The following is a 16,942-nucleotide window of genomic DNA, read 5'->3' as shown; positions in this document are numbered from 1 at the left end:
TAAAATTTGTTGATTTTTAAAAATGGATTGGCCACGGAAAATGTGTTTTATTGCGAAGTGGGTCGTGGTAATAGATTTATAAGTTTAGAAGGCAGTGCATACGTTACCTCAATCTCTATATTTATATATAAGAAAACACGACACATTGTTCATAGCTAGCTATTGAGAAAGCCTTCGCCAGCTGGTTGCACAGAAACTTAGCCAGGGCCACAACAGACCCCTTGGACTGCTTCAGCTAAACTAAACTATGGCGTTTGCGAGCAAGCTAGCTGCTCATTTTCAGCATGTTGTAGCATACCCACTGTACGGCATCTTCCCTGCGAGCTAATGTGGCTCTCGTTTTTCTGCAAGGTTCGCAATCTTACAGCCAGCGAGCTAATAATATACACATAAGCCCTTATAATGAGAAGAATATATGTATAGAATAAATACGAATATTTGCATATTACACACAAGCATAGCATGAAACCTTTAATTTCCCTGGGAATAAGACTAAAATTTCGCTTAGAGCACAACAGCACGCCTTAGGCCCGAAATTGCATTCAACCCAACTTTATTGTTTTTCGAGCTGCTTGACAGTCGCTATCCGGACTGGCTGAAATGGCGTTGCAGCAGCACTAGGCTCGATGTTGTTCATAACTGTTATGATTTTTGGTGTTGGTCTTGCGGGTTTTTTTGCTCTTTGCACCTGAGACCCATAGTCTCGGGAGGCCTCGGACTCCTTAGAACAAAATACGTGGTTGGAAACGTGATACTGTCAACTTTTGGAGAATAATTTGCTTCCTTTACGTAGGCCTAAGCCAAACCTCGGCACTTGGCGAAGGAGGCACACCGCCTTCCCGTCCGTGGCTTTCGGGAGCTGATGATAATTTGGAAGCGGTAAGTTGGCCTGCGTATGATAGATTGCGCCTTCTGCTTTGAAAACAGATAGTTGCTGCCTTTGAGTAGTAATGGTTGGAACAAATTCTGTTTAATTAAATAATTCGATAACAAAAGTTTGTTTTGTTAGACAGTCCGTGCAATCGCTAGCTATATAGCTAACTATCGTAGCTAGCCAGACTAAGTAGCTGTTGTAACGTTACTCCGCCAATCCCCTCTATCTAGCACTAGTGGGCTAATTGAAATATTGTCTTTATTGTAGTCGTTTGTTAAATTGCATACAAATAAATAAAATGTATAGTACAACACATAGAAAGGCTTGTTAAATCAAACAACTGCACAGCCATCGCGGCACAAGAAGAGTAATTGCTATTGGTAGCTAGCTAGTAGTATTGCTAAACGAGACACTTGTTTGCTATAATGTTAGATAGCGATCAAGTTTTCAAAGAAGTGTCGGTCGATTGACAGGGGGTGGTTTCTCATGTGAGTTTGTAAATTTAATTGTATTTATACAGTCAGGTGTTATTCACTGTGGTGATTAACATAACATAGAAATTGAGATTATTAGCCATCTCGCTGGCTAGCTGAGAAGGTGGATATAGCTAGCTATCTAGCTTGTGACGTTTAGCTTTTTGTACACATTAACAAGCGTGCAAGTAGGACTGAGTATGTGCAGTTTTTTGACAGCGGTTGAAACGAGGACCATAACATTTAGTTTTTTGTTTTACTATCTCCTCGGGATTGTTGACCAAGTAACGGCTGTGAAGTCCCCCATTCACTTTCGAGGTTAAAAAATTAGCCAGCTAACGTTAGCTAGTTCCCTATTATGGTATCTAGCGCGACGGATGTTTTGACTGGACCAATAAGTACAAAAGGAAAACACTCAACAAAAATGCGGTCACCTGCCCAAATCTAATTGGCGTTAACAGACATTACAAAGTCACTCTAAATGATTGAATTCTGGCTCACTGTGTGGGAGAATTACTACATTCTGGTGCTACAGCAATTTTCCGTTACCTGGCCACCTGTATGCCTGTTTGCATGTCAGAGAGATGTAGGGGGCGTTATGAATAAGAGTTTATAGCTAGCTAAAAGAATAAAATGACCCAAAATAATATGAAGTGGTTAACGTTGCCTAATTTAGTTATTGTACAAAAAGGCTACTTTTCTTAATTTATTATTATTATTTTTTTATGTTTAATTTTTTGTGTGCAAAATATGCACCTAATTCAAATAATTTTATTTTATTTAAGACTGCTTTTTACATTTTCCTGAATCTTTAGACCGAGCTATTAATGGTATCCATTATTTAACATTCTGCTAATACTGATTAATGCATTTCTGACATTCTAGATCACCCTTAGTTTCTGATGCGGTCTACTTGAAGCAAAGGACATGATGTTCGTAGCATTTGTGACCTTTATTGACACGATGCTGGACCCATTTTGTAAACCTGGTTTGAAAAAAAAATGTTGGTGTACTGCATCATTCAAATTTTCATACTTCTGTCCACCTAAGGTTTTACTCACGTGTGATTCATTTTGTACACATTGTTTCCCCCTGACTTGGTATATTTTTATTTCTAATTATTTGTCTCTTCTGTTGGAATAGGTGCATACTGCTGAGCCATGGTGAATTTGGTGTCGCCTGTGTGACAGTGTTCGTCACTGAAACCCAGCTTCACCACACCTGATTCACACAGGTTAACCCTGGGAGCCAAGGGCCCCCTTATTATTGAGCTTGACCAGTCCAATTTTGCAGAGGACGGAGGGCAGCTTTAATTTGCTACACGGTCCAATCTAATCCAGCAGTCCAGCGCAAGAGCAGAACACCTGTGCTCTTTGGCTTCAACAGTCCTCCTGTTTCCAGAATGGCATCGGTTCCCGTCTACTGCCTCTGTAAGCTCCCCTATGACGTCACACGCTTCATGATCGAGTGTGACATCTGTCAAGACTGGTTCCATGGAAGGTAATGCAGTACTTGTGTGATCTTGCCTTAGAAATAAACATTGAGTAGTTGGGTGGATCACCCTGCTTAGACTGTGGGGTCCAGGTTTTGTTGATGGGCCCAGCAGCCCAAATCTTGGCCTGATAAAGGCAATTATGTGTTTATTGTGATGCGTGAAAATGTGTTTTAAAGCATCACTTAAACTTTGGCCTTTTGTTGTGTAGCTGTGTCGGAGTGGAGGAGGAGAAGGCCGCAGATATTGACCTGTATCACTGCCCCAACTGCCAGGTGACACATGGCCCTTCTGTCAGTAAGTACCAGGCTCAGGACCGCTCTTCCGTTGGCTGAATCTGAGAGGCTTCTTCCCTAGGTGTAGATGAACCCCCTCACTCTCTCTCTCTCTGGTTACTGCTTGTTTTCACGATGTTCCCTCTGTCTCAGTGCGAAAGCGGCGAGGGAGTCACAAACAGGCAGACAGTGGAAATGTAGGGCGAGAGGCGGGTCGCCCGGTGAAGACTGGCAGCTCTCAGTTTGTAAGAGAGCTTCGCAGCCGTACCTTCCCCAGGTAAGGCTGACTGACACGCCCTCCCCAGGTCCCACTGACACGCCCTCCCCAGGTCCCACTGACACGCCCTCCCCAGGTCCCACTGACACGCCCTCCCCAGGTCCCACTGACACGCCCTCCCCAGGTCCCACTGACACGCCCTCCCCAGGTACCACTGACATGCCCTCCCCAGGTCCCACTGACACGCCCTCCCCAGGTACCACTGACACACCCTCCCCAGGTACATGACACGCCTCCCAGGTCCACTGACACGCCTCCCAGGTACCACTGACACGCCTCCCAGGTACCTGACACGCCCTCCCCAGCTCCCACTGACATGCCTCCCAGTAGCGTGGCTAATGACTTCCCCTGTGGCAGTGCGGACGAGGTGCTGCTGAAGCCGACGGGGGCCCAGCTGACGGTGGAGTTCCTGGAGGAGCGCTCCTTCAGCGTGCCCGTGCTGGTGCAGCGCAAGGACGGCCTGGGAATGAGCCTGCCGCCCCCGTCCTTCTCCGTGTCCGACGTGGAGCACTACATCGGTCAGCCCCGCCTCTCGCTCCGCCCGCTCGCCTCTCTGAGTGCTGCCAGTTTCCCCGCTAACCGAACCCTCCCCGTTTGCCCCGTCTTCAGGCTCGGACAAGGAGATCGACGTGATCGACGTGTGCCGTCAGGCCGACATGAAGATGCGCCTGGGAGACTTCGCCCAGTACTACAACAGCCCCAACAGAGACCGCGTCCTCAACGTCATCAGCCTGGAGTTCTCCGAGACCAGGTAGCCTCGCAGCACAGCACGGCCAGGCTTCTTCCACCCAGAAATGGGCGGAGCTACTGTGCGTCGCTCAAAGCTCGCCAGATTGGAAATGGTGGTTTAACAGGGGCATCAGGCATGTTTCTGAAACCTCGAAAGTGTCTTTCTTCCTTCCCTCCCTCCATCCCTCCCCTGATCAATAGGCGGGTCAAAGCCAAATGGTAGAAACCCTAGACCGTTCAGATCAGTGAAGTGATGAGCTATATTTCACTGTGTTTTGATTGGCCCCAAGACTAGAGCTATAGGCTGATTTGTTGTAGAGGCTAAGAAATTGTGCTTGTTTTCCCTTCCGCCCCCAGGCTGTCTAACCTGGTGGAGACGCCAAAGATTGTGCGGAAGCTGTCCTGGGTGGAGAATCTGTGGCCGGAGGAGTCGGTGTTCGAGAGGCCCAACGTGCAGAAGTACTGCCTCATGGGGGTGAAGGACAGCTACACTGACTTCCACATCGACTTCGGGGGCACCTCCGTGTGGTATCATGTACTGCGGGTGAGGAGGGGATGGAACGATGGATGGGGGCATGAGGCAAGATGAAGAGTGTAATAGAGGGTGTGGTTCACAGAATTAACTGAACTGAAAGCAAGCGAGTGAGTGAGAGAGAGAGAGAGAGAGAGTGGCAAAGCCACATTGGGCAAATTATCAGAGTGCAATGCGTCTTGGCTGGTTTCTGTGGTACCTTTGGACAGATCTAGGCAGGTTTCTATGGTACATGGGTAGCTACTGTGGTCTGAATGTTTATGGAAAGGTGTGAACTTGTTCACTTGACATATAGGGGGCACCACACACAGAGCTTCTCCTGTTAAGCTATGTTTTTGCCCCGCAGGGAGAGAAGATCTTCTACCTCATCAGGCCCAGCGCGGCTAACCTGGCCCTGTTTGAGCACTGGAGCTCCTCGTCCAATCAGAACGAGCTCTTCTTTGGCGACCAGGTGGACATGTGCTACAAGTGCGCCGTTAAGCAGGGGAACACCCTCTTCATTCCCACAGGTGAGGTTTGTCCTTCGATGCACATGTCCTGGAGGTTGCAAGTTCAGCCAGTGGGAAGCCAGTTTTAGCGAATGTGGTTTAAAATTGATTAGAACACCTGCTGTGCAATACGGTGATAATTTTATTTATTTTTTTACTGTGTTTTTAAGCTACACTGTTAACCTGACTGAGTGCATGTAATGTCCGTGCGTGTACGTGCATTTGTATGCCTGCGGTTTACCCGTCTCTCCTCTCTCTCAGGGTGGATACATGCTGTTCTGACCCCAGTTGACTGCTTGGCATTTGGCGGAAACTTCCTGCACAGCCTCAACATCGACATGCAGCTCCGGTGAGAAGAGTGCACTCTCACACACGCGCGCACTCCTGTGGTGGCATGGTGGCGCAGTGGTTAGCTCTCTTGCCTCACATAAATGAGGTTTTGGGTTCTCGTCTCTGCATGGAGTTCTTCTCCCCATGTTAGCGTGGGTTTCCTTTGATGTATTCCAGTTTCCCACAATGAAAGGCATGCATGTCAGGTTAGGTATGCTTAGGCACGGGCCTCAGAGCTGCAATGTGCCTGCCCACTGCTCCTAAGTAATTAGGATGGGTCAAATGCAGATTGCAAATTGCCACTTCGGGTTCAATAAAGTTGAATCTTATGTTATCTTATGCTTACTTGCCACACATATGCACGCGTGCACGCCACACCAGGTGCACAGCGTAAGGATGCACTCACAGAAGTGCAGAGGCACACACTGTCTGGGCGCATCTGCATCTCGCCCTGGGCTGTGGTCTTTATTGTGAGGGGCCTGTGGACGCTCTGTCTCTCTCCCCAGGGCGTACGACATAGAGAAGCGCTTGAGCACCGCCGACCTGTTCAAGTTCCCCAACTTTGAGACTGTGTGCTGGTACGTGGGGAAACACCTGCTGGACACTTTCAGAGGTGAGACCCCCAATTCACAGATTGGCATTTATGTTGTACAGTGAATCTGTAGGTTTTAAATGGAGATAAGCATTTCAGTTATTCATGCTTCAGATATTAATACAGGTATGAAGTGTAGCTGTTAAAGCTAATTTTGTTCATCTGTGCCCGTTTTAATTTTCTCTTATTGTCGGCCCTAAAAGAGAAAATTAAAAGTGGTATTATTTGATGGCATTGAGTAAAATGCATAATTGTTTGAGTGGAATCCTCCCATACTGAGTGCAGTAACCCAATTGGTGTGGGCTCCCCCTACAGGGCTGAGGGAGAACCGCAGGCATCCTGCCACCTACCTGGTCCATGGAGCCAAGGCTCTGAACAATGCCTTCCGCGGCTGGACACGCAAAGAGGTGAAGTCTGTGAGGGTGCATGTGCAAGAAACTGCGCATGTGAGTGTGCATGCTTGTGTCTGTGTATGAGTGTGGATTGTGTTTATGTGGGGAGCTTTTGTGAGGATGTGTCTGAGCATGTTTGAGTGTACTTGTGCGAGTTTGCCTGTGTGAGTGCGGCCTGAGCGTGTTGGAGTGTGCATGTGTGAGTGTGTGCCTGAGCTTGTTTGAGTGTGCTTGTGTGAGTGTGCATCTGAACATGTTTGAGTGTGCTTGTTTGAGTGTGCTTGTGTGAGTGTGCATCTGAACATGTTTGAGTGTGCTTGTTTGAGTGTGTGAGTGTGTTCAGCAGGCTCACTGGTCTCTGTTGCAGGCCCTGGCTGAACACGAGGAGGAAATTCCTGAGACAATTAAAACCCAGCAGCTGATTAAGGATCTGGCCAAGGAGATTCGCCTGGTGGAGGTGAGAGAGAGCCGGGGTGGAGGGAGACTGGATGGAGTGGCAGAGAGCAGTAGAGAAATGTGGCCTTTATGTCGGGCCATGTTTCATATGTCTCAGTGTGTTGACCTTTGGTGGTTTCCCCTCTCGCTCTCTCTCCGTTTGCAGGACATCTTCCAGCAGAACCTGGGGAAGACGGGCGCTCCATTTGGGGGTTCCCGCGCCATCTCCTCCTCCTCCTCCTCCGTGTCCAGTGCTACGCTTACCGCCCCCCACACGCCAGGTCGCCCCCCAGGCAGGAAGAGAGGCCCTAAGCCCAGAGAGGAGGGCGCAGTGGCCCCCAACGTGAAGAAGAAGGGCAAAATGCTCAAGGGAGGGGCGGGAGACCTGGACCTGCTGGAGATTCACACCAAACACACGCTGAAGAAACACCAGCCAGGGAACAAAGGCAGGAGCAAGGTGACAACGCTGAATCTGCCGTCATACGGACGACACTTGTGTGTAGAAAATCAGGAAAATTATTGTTTTTGGTAGAAAAGCCATACAACTGGTATTCTGCTGTTGTTGGAGGTTTAGATGAGGTTAGCTATTAAACTGGAAGCATTTGTCATGAACAAAATCTGTTTCACTGTGTGTCCAGCTGGGGGCGCCAGCAGCCTGCCTTGACAACCTGGAGGGGGAACTGAACAAGAGCAAGCTGAGGCTGGTGCTGACTAATGGCAAAACGCTGGGGTAAGGTTTGGAGAGGGGCAAAACACTGAAGGAGGTGGGGCCAAATGATGTTATGATGGAGGGGGAGGGGCAAAACATTGAGATACTACTGGATAGGAGGGGCAAAATGATGTGGTAATGCAGAAGGTGGGCACAAAATGGTGACGTAGTACAGGAGGGCGTTGTAAACACTTGGATTAAAGATGGAGGAGGAGTGACAGGAACTTGCTTTTACACCTACAAACCGCCCCTGACAGGAAGAAAGGCAGCCGCTCAGCCAGTGGTGGAAGGGCAGGGGGCGTGGCCCAGTTCCAGCCTTTGATGGGCCAGATGGATGATATGGAAGGAGAAGCCTTTTCTGACTTTGAGTCCGAGGACGAGCTGCAGATCGACGAATCCCCGCCCACCAAGCGCAGAGCCAAAGCACAGACCAAGAAGAGGCTTTCCGGTAGGCCCCGCCCCCTCGTGCTTAAGCACACATCTCCCATTCCCAGTCCAAATTCAGAGGTCAAATTTCATTAACATACAGTGCTGTGAAAAAGTGTATGCCCCCTTCCTGATTTCCTCTATTATTTCATATTTGTCACACTGAATGGTTTCAGATCTTTAGACAAAATAGGTAGGTTTTGGAGCATTAACTGCTAATTTCAGGTCCTGCCACAGCATCTCTATTAGGCTCAAGTCAGGACTTTGACTAGGCCTCTCCAAAACTTTAACTTTGTTTCAAAAACGTTTTTAGAAACGCTGTGGTGACTATTTCACTCGGATGGTTAGGCTGAATATGATTGAGGTTTAGGTTAAACAAGATTGGTTGCAGTCAAGCCTTGGGTGTGTTCAATCAGCTGAATCTAATTGTCAATTAAATTTGGCTGATAACTTTTCTTCACTAAATAAATGAAAACATTTTAAAATGTATTTTGTGTTTAGTAAGTTTCCCTTAGTCTAATATTTCATTTTGTCTAAAGAACTATTCAGTGTGACAAATATGGAATAATTGAGGAAATCAGGAAGAGGGCAAAAATGTGCTGCAGCACTGTAGGTGTACTAAGATGGCGATTAACTTGCTGCAGTAATTTAGTTACAAAGCTACAGCTTGCTAATTGTGCTGTTGAACACGCGTGTTGCTCTGCAGGTGCGTGTGCTGTTGAACACGCGTGTTGCTCTCTGCAGGTGCGTGTGCTGTTGAACACGCGTGTTGCTCCCTGCAGGTGCGTGTGCTGTTGAACACGCGTGTTGCTCCCTGCTGGTGCGTGTGCTGTTGAACACGCGTGTTGCTCTCTCTGCTGGTGCGTGTGCTGTTGAACACGCGTGTTGCTCTTTGCAGGTGCGTGTGCTGTTGAACACGCGTGTTGCTCTGCAGGTGCGTGTGCTGTTGAACACGCGTGTTGCTCCCTGCAGGTGCGTGTGCTGTTGAACACGCGTGTTGCTCTGCAGGTGCGTGTGCTGTTGAACACGCGTGTTGCTCTGCAGGTGCGTGTGCTGTTGAACACGCGTGTTGCCTCTGCAGGTGCGTGTGCTGTTGAACACGCGTGTTGTCTGCAGGTGCGTGTGCTGTTGAACACGCGTGTTGCTCCTGCAGGTGCGTGTGCTGTTGAACACGCGTGTTGCTCCCTGCAGGTGCGTGTGCTGTTGAACACGCGTGTTGCTCTCTGCAGGTGCGTGTGCTGTTGAACACGCGTGTTGCTCTGCAGGTGCGTGTGCTGTTGAACACGCGTGTTGCTCTCTGCAGGTGCGTGTGCTGTTGAACACGCGTGTTGCTCTCTGCAGGTGCGTGTGCTGTTGAACACGCGTGTTGCTCTCTGCAGGTGCGTGTGCTGTTGAACACGCGTGTTGCTCCCTGCAGGTGCGTGTGCTGTTGAACACGCGTGTTGCTCTGCAGGTGCGTGTGCTGTTGAACACGCGTGTTGCTCCCTGCAGGTGCGTGTGCTGTTGAACACGCGTGTTGCTCTGCAGGTGCGTGTGCTGTTGAACACGCGTGTTGCTCCCTGCAGGTGCGTGTGCTGTTGAACACGCGTGTTGCTCCCTGCAGGTGCGTGTGCTGTTGAACACGCGTGTTGCTCTCTGCAGGTGCGTGTGCTGTTGAACACGCGTGTTGCTCCCTGCAGGTGCCTGTGCTGTTGAACACGCGTGTTGCTCCCTGCAGGTGCGTGTGCTGTTGAACACGCGTGTTGCTCCCTCTGCAGGTCTGCCGAGGAAACTGCCCCGTGCTAAGCCGTGCTCAGACCCTCACCGTGTGCGGGAGCCTGGAGAGGTGGACTTTGATATCGAGGTGAGCTGGACCCTTACACTTCATTTGCATCCCCTTCACGCTCAGTATACACCTACTGTACATTGTATATGTACCTGCTTGACACTGCATTTACTCCCATTTTACTTTTCATTTGTACCCGCTTTACTCTTCATCTACACTGCAGTATCTTTCACCCACTCCAGATTTACACAGCACTTAAACTTGCTTTACCCGTTGCGCGTCCTTCGGTACCTAGTAGGCGGTGGGTTCACAGCTCTCATACACTCTCACTGTTGGCAGCATGGCACGGGTGCGGCTCCCTCTACTGCCCACAGCTGAGAGAAGGAGATTGGGCTGTGTGTGAGATTGGGCTGTGTTCCACACAGCAGTCCGTGTGTAACACCTGCTTCCTGTGCTCCCCTGTAGGAGGACTACAGCACAGATGAGGACTCTCTGACTGTGCAGGGGGTGAAGGGTGGCGCTGGGGGGATTCTGGACCTGCTGAAGGCCAGCAAGCAGGTGGCTGGTCTGGATTCTGCTCTTAGGTACGCTCAAGCCATCTTTCTGCCAACCCCTCTGTACCTGGGTCAGTATTTACAGAGCTGGAACCAGGCTGTGCTCATTATACCCATTTTCTACTGTAGAGCTGGAACCAGGCTGGCTCATTATACCCCTTTCCCCTGTAGAGCTGGAACCAGGCTGGCTCATTATACCCCTTTCCCACTGTAGATCTGAACCAGGCTGGCTCATTATACCCCCTTTTCACTGTAGATCTGAACCAGACTGGCTCATTATACCCCCTTTTCACTGTAGATCTGAACCAGGCTGGCTCATTATACCCCCTTTTCACTGTAGATCTGAACCAGACTGGCTCATTATACCCCCTTTTCACTGTAGAGCTGAACCAGGCTGGCTCATTATACCCCTTTTCCACCGTAGAGCTAGAACCAAACAAGCTCATTATACCCCTTTCCCACTGTAGAGCTGGAACCAGGCTCAGTATAACCCAGTATGCCCTGTTCTTTAGTAAGTCTGCACTCTGCAGTCTTTTATAGTCAGGGAAGGGTGTGTAGACTGGTTGGGGCTAACACTGTAAAAAGTTAAATTCTCTCCTCTCTCTCTCCTATAGTGAGGACGCCCCAGCATCTCCCAGTACACGCGATGCCATACAGGGCATGCTGTCCATGGCCAACCCCCCCTCCTCCTCCTCTTCCTCTTCCTCCTCCCTCTCCGTGTCCGGGAGCACAGGAAAAGGAAAAGGGGGCGGGTCCTCGTGGTGGGCCAGCGGGGCCCAAAAAAGAGGAGGCGCTCCCGAAAAGAAAGGCGCCGCCCAGCGGCCTGGAAAACGTCCAGTCAAGCGACCCGCCCGTCACCTCAGTGACGACGGGGAGGAGAGTGTGGATGAGCAGGAAACGCTGGGAACCTGCTTCAAAGATTCAGATTACAGTGAGTGTGTGTGTCCGTGCGCATGTGTGTGTTCCTGCACGTGCGTGTACCTGCGCACGTCTACATGTTTGTTTCCCAATACTGCCATTCTTGTGCTGCACCTTTGAAAGAACCTTTTTCTAATCGCCTTTCAGTCTATCCCTCTCTGGAGTCGGATGAGGAAGACCACGCCATGAAGTCCAAGATGAAGAGAAAGAGGAACACGGACGACATACCGTGGAACCCCAAAGGTATCTTGAGTCTTCGAGTGCGCTTCAGATCAAGTCCTTTTTCTTTAAGCTCTGCTGCATACCTCACAACCCCTGGTCTTCCCCTGCAGCCCGCGTGACCCCCACCCTACCCAAGCAGGAGCGCCCCCTGCGGGAAGGGGCCAGGGTAGCGTCCGTGGAGACAGGGCTTGCTGCTGCCGCAGCCAAACTGGCACAGCAGGTGAGTTTGTGTGCTGTCCACACTGAACCAGGGAATGAAGTGTGCTATCCACACTGAACCAGGGAATGAAGTGTACTATCCTCACTGAACCCGGGAGTGAAGTGTACTATCCACACTGAACCAGGGAGTGAAGTGTGCTATCTACTCTGAACCAGGGAGTGAAGTGTACTATCCACACTGAACCAGGGAGTGAAGTGTACTATCCACACTGAACCAGGGAATGAAGTGTACTATCCACACTGAACCAGGGAATGAAGTGTACTATCCACACTGAACCAGGGAATGAAGTGTACTATCCACACTGAACCAGGGAATGAAGTGTGCTATCCACACTGAACCAGGGAATTAAGTGTACTATCCACACTGAAACAGTACAGCAGATATACTGTAAAACTTCCATTAGTTGCCGAGTCTCTAACAAGAGCTTGCCTTATTTATTAGGCAATTAAAACAAAAATGATCATGAACTCCAGTAAACAATAAATTGCCTTGGTAACGGAAGTTCCAGCTGGCTTACCGATGTGACCAGTACAGTACCACAAACGGTTTGATATTATTGTAAGCAGTTAAGTGTCTGGGCTGTTAAAGTGTTATGGTATGCATGTAAGCAGTGTTGAATATTAATGTTCAAGGTTTTTTTTTCTAGGAACAGCAGAAAACCACCAAGAGGAAATACACCAAAAAGCGCACCCCAGCGCCAAACCCTGCCCAGGTCCAGCTCCCCCGTGCGCCGTCCCCAAGCTCGCCCCCCCTGCCCCCCGACCCCCCCTCCGACTGCGGGGTGGAGGACAGGAGGGTGGAGTCTTTCTCGGCCAGCCTGCTGGACCACGAGTACACAGCGGGCCCCGGGCCGTTCGGGCAGGGGGGCCCTCGGGGGTCCGGCGCCATGGCGCCCGGGGTGTTTCTGTCCTCCAGACGCCCCTCGCTCTCCCCCCAAAACAGCAGCAGCCTCTCCCCCTCTGCCCACTCTCCAGCGGGGGGCGCCAGCGCCGGAATGGGACAAGGTAAACATGAGCATGTGCACACGCATATATGCACATGATTTTTGATTTTGACAATTTTGATAATCAGATAAAGGCGTTTACATGACAACTTTCATACTCAGAGTAGTGTCTTAATCAGGTTAAGGTCAAATTGTTAGTGTGCTTGTAAACGTAACGACGCAGACACACACTAACATGCATACTCTCCCAGACTGATCCCCCTCTTATTCTCTCCTTCTCTCACCCTCCCTCCCTCCCTCCCAGGGAAGCGCTTGAAGAAAGGCCTGGCCACAGCCAAACAGAGACTGGGGAAAATCCTCAAGATCCACCGCAACGGCAAGCTGCTGCTGTGAGGGCGGCCGCTGGGCGTTTACACCGGAGTGAAGGAGAGGAGAGTTTATATTAATAAGGGGGGAGTGGGAGGGGCCGGGGGTGGGGTTTATATAGAGGGCGGGGTTTATAGGGAATCGCTGAAACAGGAGGGCGGGTGAACGGCGGTACATGGAAGAACGCGTTAGGGAGGGTCGGGAGATCCTGTACTTTAATTTGGTCGCTTTTTATTCCGCCGAAGATCTCATTCCATCCCTTGCTCTCACTCCCTGGCGTTCTCCCTCACAGTACATCTCCCTCACTCTCACTCTATTGCCCCACCTCTCCCTGTCCAACACACAGAGCCCACTGCATCCATGTACCTCTGTCAGAATGGGCAGAATCGGGGGGGGGGGGGGTTACTCTCTGTGGTTGCCATTGGCTCCCATCGCCCGCTGTTTATGTAGCGGAGATGGCCAAGCACTCTAACACGCACCCTCCTCACAGAAACAAATAATGGAAATATGGTGATATAGCAAAATGAGGTTTTTAAAAAAAAAAAAAAAAAATTACATTCATATACTGTTATGAAATATGTATATAATTTGTTAGTGAACTGTGACCTTGCTAGTGTCCTCAAACTGTCATATTGTGTGAACAGCAGCATTTTATGGAGGAGGAACCGTAGTGTTTGTGCTGAGAGTATTAGTGCAGGGCTCCCCTCTCTCTGGGATCCCTCCAGCTGGATCCATGCATTTGATTTGTTCCACCTCAAGCACACGTGATGCGGCTAATGAAGGGTTTGATTTGTTGTATGAGGTGCACTTGAGGTGGAACACATCAAATACACGTCTGGATGCAGCTGGGGGCACCCAGAGAGAGGTCTGGGAACGACTTCAGCAGGGAGAGTTCTGGAAGGGTTCAGATTGGCGGCACCATGGTGTGAGCAGGTTAGCAGAGAATAGATTTGTACAGCCAGTTGGCTCTTTCGCTGTCTGGTGTTTGTGGGGAACAGCAGCTCCTGAGGAGGGTGTGGCTGCATAGAGGTGTGTGTTCCAGGGCTAATTTCAGCACTGCGCCCCCTCCCCCCTCCGCCCTCTCTTTCTGTCTTTTGCCCCCCCTCTCCCCTTCTTTTTTATGTTTTGGTATCATTAAAAGAGGATGTGTAATATTTTGACTGCAGTAGATGTCTTGGCGATGATTATGTTGTGTGTGCAAATGTGAGTAATGCATCAGGACTGTATGTGTGCGCGTGCGGTTGTGTGTGTGTGTGTGTGTTTGTGAGAGATGGAGAGAAAGCGATGCATCTTTTGAGTTTGAATGTATGAATTAGGAAAGGGAATGTTTGTGAGGGAGGAGGAGACCTTTTCCCTGTTGACTCAGGCCAGTGCAAATTGTAGAGTTTTTCAGATTTGTGTTAAATTTCAGACGAGGGGTGTTTATAGGACATGATTTAGCACTGAGGGTTTATTTTGCTTATGTTTTGTATACATTTTTGTTTGTATGTAAATCATTGTGTTTTATACAGTATGTACACAAGGACATTCACTGTCCATCATCTAACCCGCTCCAGCTCTTTTTATTCCTTTATTTCTGTTGTTTTTGTCCTTCCGTCCGTCTTTCTCTAGCCATTTTCTCCCTTTCACTGACCCCCCCCCCCCCCCCCCCACAGCCATTTAAACCCTGTTTTCTCCAAAGTCAGCATGTCTGTCCCGGGGGGGGGGGGGGGTTTGGTTCCTAAAGGTTTAAGTCTTTAAATGAGTAATACTCTCATATCTATATTAAGGCTGTCTCCTGCTCAGAATATACATGCATATTCAGATATAAATTGGATCCTGTTGAATATGGTAATGGTAACTAAAGTAATATGTCTGGAAGCAGAAGTCCCCACCCCTTATAGACCTGGAGTTCTTTGCAAATGATTTTTAAAAAGCTTATTTTGACTCAAGATCCATATTTGCTTGTTGAATTATGTTTTAACTGATTTTAATGGTGTTTTTAGATAAATGTGTCTTTATAAGTAACCCTGAGCAGACTATTGGGTGGCTTGACATTGAATTTAGGTTCCTATTGGCTACCATTATTGTAACTGAACTGTGGGACTTGGTGTAATATAGATGTGAACAGCAGGGGGAGGACTGCAATGCATTTTATGCTCGGTAAGCAACGCAGCAAGGTTTAACATAGCGTTAGGCTGAAGGTAGGGTTATGTTTGGTGTCCAGTCTGTAGTTTTCAGAAAAGAAGAGAAGTCCAGGTGGGATTGGGGAAGGGGTGGGGGGTGGCTTTGGTCTGTACATAATTGGTGTCATTTTGTTTTTATAGTTTGAGAAAAATAATAGTCTTTCTTAGAAATATTCTTTATAAAAATGTTTTGGGGAAATATCGAGTTCACATGAAAAAACATAGATAAAGAAAGTTATTCAGTTCAGATGTTTTGGTTCACTTTATAAGCAGTTAAGCTTTTATTATAATTAAGCCTTTAGTTGGTTTGATGTTTTTATGGTTTATTATTATTATTATTATTATTATTGTAATAATGAAGTTAATATTTACCAATGAAATATCTATTATGTTCTTTTACAGTTATGTTTTGTGTGTAATATTATTTTGATTGTTAATATGAATAATTCCCTCTTTGTTGTAAACAAATTTTGTTAACTTTTTTTTAATGTTTCCTTTGGGGATGAGAGGGGAAGAGTTCAACTGAAATATAGCTTTTGCTTTTTTAAATTAGGGATTAATTGTTTCATTGTCATGTGTCAGTTTGTACTTCACTGTGCATTGAATCCCACTGCATCTTAAGGGGTATTGAGAGTGCAAAGCCTCTTTAGGCACAGCTTGCCCTGTTCAATGACAACTTTCAGTCCATTCTTAATTATTGTACATATTTGGAAGCAAGTAGGTTTAATTAATATATTTTTGGTTGTGACCCTAGAGTGCAAATGCCTAGCATTCCCACAGTAGCATTTCACCAAAGCTGATTAGTCTTGTTGTGGGACGAAATCTCACCTTCAGACAAGTCGCAGGTGGGTGATTTGCATGAGTGCGATTTAGTCCTGAATCATGGCTAATCCGTGAGGTGGTAGCCCCCACCCCACCCCCCCATAACTTTTTTTTTTGTTGTTAAAATTGAGACTCTTCTCAACAGACAGATTTAAAATCACTTTCTTGAAAGTTAATATTGAAATGTGAACAGTTTTGTCAGCTTTCATAAATAATGCATATTTCTTTGTTGTGAGGCATGTTTGTGGAGTGTTCACGTGCAGCTTCTTCACACACAGTCTTTCATACTCTCTCTCTGTGAATATTGTCCTTTCCCTCCTTTTGTAATACCTCCTTGTCTTATCTGTCCAGTTTAGTGTGACGTCCTCAAAGTTTTGTTTTCAAAAATGGACTTTACTGTACATTTGCAGTTCCTCTCAGGGTTTATTTTGTATCTCAAGCAAAATTAGGTAAAAATTTCACTAAAGAAATGGTAGTCAAATATATTCATTACTGTCAAAACAATAAGCCCCAAACCAGGTTAAAGTCAAGTGTGCAGTTTTACATGTGGTATGCAAACTCCAACAACCTCTCAATTTCCTGGCTTACTTTCATAAAAAACAAACATATAAAAAACAGAACTTAAGTGGATTTTCAAATGAACTCAATAAAATTGTATTTTTTAGAAACCCAGTTTTGGTTTGAGTGTGGGTTGTCTTGTTATTGCCTTGCATTTCCCAGACATTGATAGAAAAACATGACTCCTCGTGCTGAACCAAGAATGTCTCAGCTCAGTCAGTAAATCCCATTTTGGCCAACAGCGCTCTTTTGAGGAGTATCAGCCACCCTGATCACAGTTGATCCCGTTCCCATGTAGCCATAGCAAACACTGTACAAAAATGTTAGCCAAAGTATTGCAGTGAACATTTGTTTGATACTACAGTGTGTTTACCTTCACCACCCT

The 16,942-nt window shown here is 47.8% G+C and overlaps 1 protein-coding gene across 2 annotated transcripts; it reads left to right on the top strand.

Annotated features, from left to right (window-relative positions):
* Positions 1-560: 560 nt before the first annotated feature.
* On the top strand, positions 561-16,671 carry phf8 (PHD finger protein 8). Of its 2 annotated transcripts, XM_064298925.1 has the most exons (23): positions 561-879; positions 2,233-2,350; positions 2,491-2,847; positions 3,051-3,136; positions 3,268-3,391; positions 3,749-3,909; positions 4,001-4,142; positions 4,478-4,664; positions 4,999-5,161; positions 5,402-5,489; positions 5,977-6,083; positions 6,378-6,469; positions 6,822-6,911; positions 7,056-7,346; positions 7,528-7,619; positions 7,856-8,046; positions 9,782-9,867; positions 10,255-10,373; positions 10,958-11,274; positions 11,409-11,504; positions 11,594-11,703; positions 12,350-12,707; positions 12,951-16,671. In XM_064298925.1, exons 3-23 carry the CDS (start codon positions 2,750-2,752, stop codon positions 13,037-13,039), a joined length of 3,087 nt encoding a protein of 1,028 aa, XP_064154995.1. In that variant the 5' UTR covers positions 561-879; positions 2,233-2,350; positions 2,491-2,749; the 3' UTR covers positions 13,040-16,671. The 2 variants fall into 2 exon arrangements, with proteins under 2 accessions (XP_064154995.1, XP_064154994.1); XM_064298924.1 differs by lacking the exon at positions 2,233-2,350.
* The last annotated feature ends 271 nt before the right edge of the window (positions 16,672-16,942 follow it).

Source organism: Anguilla rostrata, chromosome 11 (assembly GCF_018555375.3).
Source record: "Anguilla rostrata isolate EN2019 chromosome 11, ASM1855537v3, whole genome shotgun sequence".
Taxonomy (NCBI): domain Eukaryota; kingdom Metazoa; phylum Chordata; class Actinopteri; order Anguilliformes; family Anguillidae; genus Anguilla; species Anguilla rostrata.
The sequence above is the reverse complement of the archived record's forward strand: the minus strand, read 5'-3'. Positions and strand labels throughout refer to the sequence as shown.